Consider the following 7,500-nt stretch of genomic DNA (forward strand, 5'->3'; position numbering starts at 1 on the left):
CTGACTCTGAGTAAACAGCTGTTTTTCCACATATTAGGGAGCCTTAGATTCTAGGACGAGAACGACTATGAGTACGAGATTTTCTCATAGAACAACACTGAGCGCGTGCTCGTCCTCGTCCTACAATCTAAAGCTCTCTATTAGCTACTTTCATATAACCCGCAATGTATTATGTTTTCCCCACAAATTTTGCGTAAACTATTGTTTTCAAATGCACTTGGGAATATTTGACAATAGTTTATGCAAAATTTGTGGGGAAAATAGAATGTATTGCGGGTTATATGAAAGTAGCTAATTAAGCGCTATTTCTGTTGACAGCAACGATTTATTGAATTGAACTTTAAAGCGTGTTAAGTTGATTGTCATTTGTTGCGACATTGATCGAGCTTACTTCAATAATTTTGCCCTGTGTGTGATAAAAATTTATTCGCAATGTCGCGGCCCTGGTGCAAGAAGGGATGCTACTAAAATTAGGAACCGAGAACCGGGAATCCGCATACAAATTCGCGACTGGGACAATTTAGTGAAAACTGTGAAAATACTTGTGAATCTTATCCATAATTGCACTCGGGCCCATGCGACTATATATGCTTAGCGCACAGTTAGCACAACATACCAAAAGTCGAAAGACTGTCGAGTTAAAGCTCAATGCGCAGCGTATGTAATAGCAGTCGCTTGGTCTAGTTTCAGTGTGTGCCATTTTACTTTTGCAAAAGATCGAAGTCTTAGTTGCTAATTACGGAAAGCGTAATGCTCACTTCTTTTCGTCAATGACACTAACAAATGGATCAATTCACTCAAGCATCAAGAGGCTTCATTCAGAGACCAGTCAACTTGAGTACTGGTTTAAGATTGGACGTAAGGCATTTTCTCGTCCAAAAATGGGATAAAACTCAATAAACTTCTTTACGCATTCTGCAAGTAAAAACCACTCACAAAACTACATGACTTTCCGGGTTGGCTTACCAACCCGGAAACTGCAAAATTATTGCTTTTCAGCAACAATATTTTGGCATCTGTAGACTACAAATGATAGTCAATACTAGTATGTTGAAGTACTTACTCATGGTAAAGGAACGAAGAGGAGGTGAGCTCCGCCTGCTTCAATGCAATTAGCAAGAAGCTCTGAAGATCAACAAGGAAGTAATCGCAGTTGGCAAATTACACCGCAGTTGATTAATTTTATTTGGATATCAAACTATGACGTCACACCCGAGCGAGATTCGTGAGCAAGGTCCAGCATTCATGCATGCTTGTAAATAAAGCGGTAAATAGATGCTTACACATTCTGGTCAAAATTGACTGACGAAACAGTGTCTGGTACTTACCTTGTAATTTTGCTTTGCATAAGTTAGGTATCCACCTAGAATGGAAGCTGAGCAAATTTAAATTCGCAGTGAAATGATCAGATTTTCGCTCTACAGGCGGTCCTTGTGTTCACCAGCTATTACACTAGTCTTGTATTATCCCAGCAAAACCAGGCCCTCGGTGATGAAAATGCAAGGCATGAAGGAATACCGTAAAAAGTGCTTTGTAAGCTGCATTGTCACAGTTGTTATTTCCTTATACTGAAGGGGTCTACCCCGCGCACGCTAATTAAGACTCCGATGGTCAACGCTTTTAATGAAGTCACGCGAGTGAATTGTGTCACGAATTCTTCGCATGAATTAAAAAAAGTCACGCACCCATGGACCAGACTGCTCGGCCACACTTATTGTTTTCTTTTGTTTTGCCATGTAGGGAAAAGTAGGAAATGGTATAAATGTGGCAATAATTTGCAAATTTAGGTAATTTTAATCACCTTAAAACTGACCTTCATGTGAGCACATTTGTCAGTTGTCTTTTCATATCGTATCTTAGGAAAATAATTCCACCTCTATTGTTCATACCTCTTCCCTTGTGCTGAAGGGGGTTCACCCCGGCACATTAATCAAGGTTGATATTCGAAGGACCTTGATAAAGACACGCGAGCAAATTGTGTCTCGATATATTGGCATACATTAAATAAAACCACTTACATGAAAACGCAAAAGTACCAAACTGCCCTGCGACTGCTGTTTTGTCATGAGAGAAAAATAGCAAATCGCATAAATATTGCGACAATTTACGTAAATCGAGTCAACTTAACAGCCTCGTTCCCAGGGTCCTCTCTCTTCTTCGGCTCGAGAAAGTACCCTGGTTGCGGCTGGTCATGTGTCTACTAGATTTTTGCAGATTCCAGAAAAATAATTTGAAGGGGGCACGAAGGTTAAATGTTTGTCACCCACTGAGCTCAGTAGGGAGTGGAAATTAAACCTTGCGTGGCGCAGGAATGCCTATTAATCTCAAACAAAGCAATTATCTTCCGTATCCTGTTGGAAGTACTGCCACTACATCTTTCCTTAAATACAAAGCTTTCAGACAAATCACTTGTTTTACTTTTTTAATCACATCTGTATCATCCGAAAGCAGTACAACTTGACGTCTACTTTAAAAAAAAAAGCAATCTGTTTCGCCTTCCTCTAGCTAGATAGAACTGCGGAATACTGTTGACAAAATTAAGTCGAGGACCCACCCTCTGTGCGCATTTCATTTGCACTCAGAGGCACGTTAGCAGCCGCAACCAGGTTTCTCGAGTGTGGAAGAGAGAAGACCCTGTGAACGAGGCTGTCAACTTAAAACTGAACTTCGTGAGCACTTTTCATGTGGTAAAATAATTCAACCTTACCTTAAAATCCAGAAACTCTCGCTTTCCATAAGACTTATTATTTTGTTTCAAGGTTTCCTCAACACTCTCACCTTTACTACAATCTTAACTTAAAGTGCACCTAAACCCAAATATTTTTTGTTCCTAATATAAATCCCCCCATCCAAAGCAAACATATGTCAGCATTGTTACCCAGAATCTGCTTTTTCTAGGCCATGCAAGCCACGTAAACTAGGCAGAACTAGCAGCCAGAACTACCCAGAATTCCGCTTTTTCTAGGCCATGCAGGCCACGTAAACTAGGCAGAACTAGCAGTCATTTGGACCCACGACCGTGATGTGAGGGGCATGGGTCTATTCTCAATTTTACGTCACAAACTGCTTTGCATTCCTTTTGCACTGCAAAGCAGTTTGTGACGTAGAATCGAGACTAGACCCATGCCTCTCACATCACGGTAGTGGGTCCAAAATTACTGCTAGTTTGATTACTTTGCGCTTATTGCCCGGCAGATAAAAAGCGTAATTTTGAGGTTAGAATCGTCATGTTTGCTTTCCGCGGAGAGATCAATATTGTAGACTAAAGATATTTGGGTTTAGAGGCACTTTAAGGACGTTCGCGCCTATTGCTACTGAGTATCCTTACAGCGCACGCAAATTCACATGCCACGTCATGCATCGAGAGCGCGCGCTAAGTACTAAAATGAACAATGATAGGGCAGATAGCCATTGCTATAGCTTTGCTTGGATTTAACGATCTTGGATGTTCAGTGACCCCTACTTTTCTTCTCAGAAACATATTTTATTTACAATTATCTCCACATTGTCCAAAATTAAACAAAACATCAATGTGGGAAGTTAAAAAAATATCAAGATTTCTGTCCTTGGGAGATGGAATCCTGCCATCTTGCGGCTGCAAGGCGCATGAAACTATGATCGCTAAACGCGAACTTGTTCTTTAGGGAACCTCGACAATTAACTAAATTCACTTGATGAGTCCACTTAAACAAAGTTTAGTAGAGAACATTTCACTTCAAAGATGTAATTGCAATATTGACACTGTGGCCTTATTCGCTAAAGAAGCCGGATTTTTTTTCAGATTTATGGTGTTCTTCCGGGCAAGTTCTCTCCGAAACGAAGTCGGTGACCCCCCATTTTTTTAACATTTCTTACATCACTAACTCATCATCTTTCAATGGTACAATTTGCAGAAAAAAATCAATGTTAGAACATTTTCGCGGGAAAGTCCTTAATTAAACTGAACAATTTCATCAGTATGCGCACAAATTCAACCCTTGGTTTAAGCTAATCAGACCTTTATTCGCGTTTAACCAGTGCTGGTATTTTTGCGGAGCCCTGGCCTTGGTTTTTGTGGTCATCCCGATAAGGTGTTCGCTTTTTAAATATAAGCATTTAAAGGCAAAGTATTGGGTGCTTTTAGATTGCTCACCTGTTGCTATGGTAACCCATTGCGTCAAAGTTTTCGGCGCATTTTGTTGCGCCATAATTGTGGTTACATGGTACCATAACATATTGCAGCTGTTTGGTAGAAGTGTTGTAGAGTCATTCCATTTCATGTTGAAACTAGTTTAAGCAACTTAAGGAACTTTCGATGCTTTTGCCATGCTGTGTTGTTATAGACAAGTAAATAAAGCTCATTGTTGTTGTAACACGAAAAGGACACCTACTTCGCCATTGCCATTCATATAAATATATATATTGTATAATGTAAAAAAAATGTATCGAAACTAGTATATATGGGTTATTAACCAAGCGTGTGATCAAGATGGATGGATAGTGGCAAAGTTCTTTTTTAGCGTGTTTATGGACAGAGACGAAGTCGAGGTCCATAAACACGCAAAAAAAGAACGAGGCCAATATCCAGCCATCTTGAGTGAACAAGCTTGGTCAAAAAAGGATTTATTATATGGGATAAAACACCAAAAAATGATCTTTGATCTTGCGGGCCAAGCGAGAAATCCCGAGCGGGCAGTATAGCTCCATCTTGCTTGCTCGAGGTAGCCAATCACAGTCCGCGATTTGGTTTATCTTGCCCGCTGACGGAGCTAGTAATATAGTAAATACACTAACTAACTAATAATAATGAAACTCTTTTTTCTTATTAACTACCATATCAGCTTCTTTATCAAAATAAAAACGTGAAAGTTGAAGCATCACATGAAGTAGGTGATCGATAACTTATATATAACTCTTGCACGAATATGATTTAATGAAGCTGAGTAGTAGAACAGTTTCCCCAGGCTCTAATACTATAGGTAATTGAAGGAATTACTGTATGAAAGAAGATAAATAAACAAATAAATATCTGTATTTAACATTATGCCTCGGGTTCGTCTGACACATTTCCTTCGGTACACTGGTCGGAGGTTTAAGGGAGTTATTATTCGAGTTCTTCTCAATTCAACAGTGGACCAGTTTAATAACTGGGAATATAGGTCTTCCTGTAGACAGGATCGTAGCCTCTGGCACCTTCAATCTCATTTCTTCATAAGCCTGGCACTTGCTGTTTTGTCCCTAGATCTAAGAGAATCTGAAACTTACTACATAATGACATAATTAACACGAAAACTTTAGATTATTCAAAAGCAGCTACCCCTGCTGCTAGTCAGACAACTTCCGGTTCACGCGCACTCAACAGGGTTTAAACTGACTTCTCCCTCAGTTATTAGCGAAAGCTTAACAGGAAGTAAGAAATTTAAGGCTTAAGTGCATCAAACATTCTTCCCGAGAAGGGCAATCGAATTTTTACAATGTATCAGCGCAGTATCTGAAAGGCAGCTAACGGTTCCAAGACGTTTACTACGACTGTGCGAAGTTTGAAACTCTGTACTAAGAGTTACGCCTCCTTGTTCTCTTCCAGTTGAATTTGTGGCCTCAGTGCATGAGAAGCAATAAAGAAATAAAATTGAACTAGAAAACGGGAACCGTAAATAACATAAAACATGGTATAAAAAAAACACAGGTGTGTGGGACGGTAACCCCATACCTCTCGCAGCGCTGCTTCTCGTTTTCGCGAGAAGCGATCTAAAATGGCTAGTTTTAGTGGCTCAATGGGTAGATCATCCGACCGAAGTTACGAAGTAGTTATTAAAAACTTGCAATATCTTGTAGCATTTTTAACACTTCAGTTTTACTATACCTACATTTCCTTTATTATGTCTCTGCTGCCTTTAAAATGGTACAACACAGGCGAAAAAACACATAGTAATACAATTCGGTTATAGACAGGAAGAAATGCTCAGGACACACGTTTTTTTGTGTTACCCCAATAAAAAATGATTGATTGATCGATTGCGTACAATCGACTGATTGATGGATTATATAGACCTAATCGGCGAACTCATTGTTGAACCCAAGTCAAACCCTTTGGGAATACAATACACAAATAATCTTAATCCCGGGAGATTCGAATTGAGGACAACATTAAGTTATGGAGTGGATGGATGGATGGATTCATTCATTGATTATGCACATCCTCCTCTCTTTCCTATGATTCTTTTAACCGTTGAGAATCAAATCTAGGATAAAAAAATAAAAACATTATGTTATTCATAAGGTATACAGTATAAATATACAGTTAAATCTGATTGTAAATTGATAATCACACAAAAAGGGGGTAGCTGATGACTTAATCTGGAATGCCATGTCAGATCCCAAGTGAGATTCCTCAGAAAAATGACATTACGGTAAACAAAGCTGATCATGACGAGCTTATCTCTTGATGATAATAACTTTAAAAACTACAGTTTTATTTGGAGATTTCACTAAAGGATCTTGAAGAGTTCGGTAAGCATCGTCTTTCTCCGCTGTAGTTTCATTCTTGCTTTGCGGCGGAGACGATTGTTGCCCCAATCAAAAACGGTGTCTAGAAAGCGGCAAGCAACGGGAATAAAATATCGTACGACCACTTTCCAGTATGTTAATATGATAAAAACCGGAACGTTCCAACAAAGGCTTGGAATACAAGAGGACTTACTTTCCCAATCGGAGGCACTTCAATTTTTTTTTCCTCGTTTGTGAGAGAGGCTTCGGGTTTTGTAACCGCTTATCTCGAACGTTTCTTTGTTTCGGCCTGGCACCACGATCTGTGTTTCTCATGACCTACAACACATTAACGCGCAAATACAAAAAACGTTATCAAGTCATTTTACAAACTGGATCAACCTTGAACCTGTCGAGAAAGTTTAATTTCGAAAAGGAGGTTTACAGGCGTTGCCAACAACTGAGCAGTAATTTAATATGCAGAGTTCAGTTCAGGTTTTCCTGTTGGTTTGACAGCTCTTGAAATAGTTTTCTTTACCCTCGTATGGCCGGAAATCACCGCTTATTAAAATTCCCGCTAGGCCTTGGTCCAAGACGGGTTGTGAAGTTACATCAGTAATTGATTGACTCGTTTACCAAACAAGGCTATATCACAATCACCAATATGGCAGTCCGGTTACCTCCATTTTTTTCGTTATTTTCCCGTAGAGACCTCACTTTCGGTTAATAATTATATCTTATTAGACGTTTTGGTGTGTAGTATCGCTGAGTATTTTGACGAGCCCGCTAGGGTGAGTCAAACTACAAACAACAAGTAAAAATACTGAGCGATACTACACTCCAAACCATCTAATAAGCTATTTATTATCCAACTTTCTTGCGCTAAATTTTTAACAAACGAATTTTAAACAAACGAGAACGTGTGACAGATATGCGCGTGCTAGGCAACGTCAGCAACTAAACTAGTAAAACCGGTTTTCTATTGTACAAAAACCAAGTATACACATAACTGACTGTAATGTTTGTACTCGTTTC

General features: G+C 39.3%; 2 protein-coding genes across 2 annotated transcripts in view; both read right to left on the minus strand.

Moving 5' to 3' along the window:
* Nucleotides 1-1,599, minus strand: part of LOC138019042 (THO complex subunit 1-like) — a 10,939-nt gene extending 9,340 nt beyond the window's left edge. Inside the window, exons 1-2 of the mRNA XM_068865703.1 lie at nucleotides 1,329-1,599; nucleotides 1,064-1,125 (exon numbers count right to left, since the gene is read on the minus strand). Coding sequence (XP_068721804.1) covers nucleotides 1,064-1,067 — 4 coding nt within the window. The 5' untranslated portion in view covers nucleotides 1,068-1,125; nucleotides 1,329-1,599. The remainder of the gene's footprint in view (nucleotides 1-1,063; nucleotides 1,126-1,328) is intronic.
* Nucleotides 1,600-5,831: 4,232 nt separating this feature from the next.
* LOC138022240 (uncharacterized protein PF3D7_1120000-like) overlaps nucleotides 5,832-7,500 on the minus strand; it is a 20,688-nt gene continuing 19,019 nt past the window's right edge. The window contains exons 12-13 of the mRNA XM_068869307.1: nucleotides 6,680-6,804; nucleotides 5,832-6,221 (exon numbers count right to left, since the gene is read on the minus strand). Coding sequence (XP_068725408.1) covers nucleotides 6,191-6,221; nucleotides 6,680-6,804 — 156 coding nt within the window. The 3' untranslated portion in view covers nucleotides 5,832-6,190. The remainder of the gene's footprint in view (nucleotides 6,222-6,679; nucleotides 6,805-7,500) is intronic.

Source organism: Montipora capricornis, chromosome 10, assembly GCF_036669925.1.
Source record: "Montipora capricornis isolate CH-2021 chromosome 10, ASM3666992v2, whole genome shotgun sequence".
Taxonomy (NCBI): Eukaryota; Metazoa; Cnidaria; class Anthozoa; order Scleractinia; family Acroporidae; genus Montipora; species Montipora capricornis.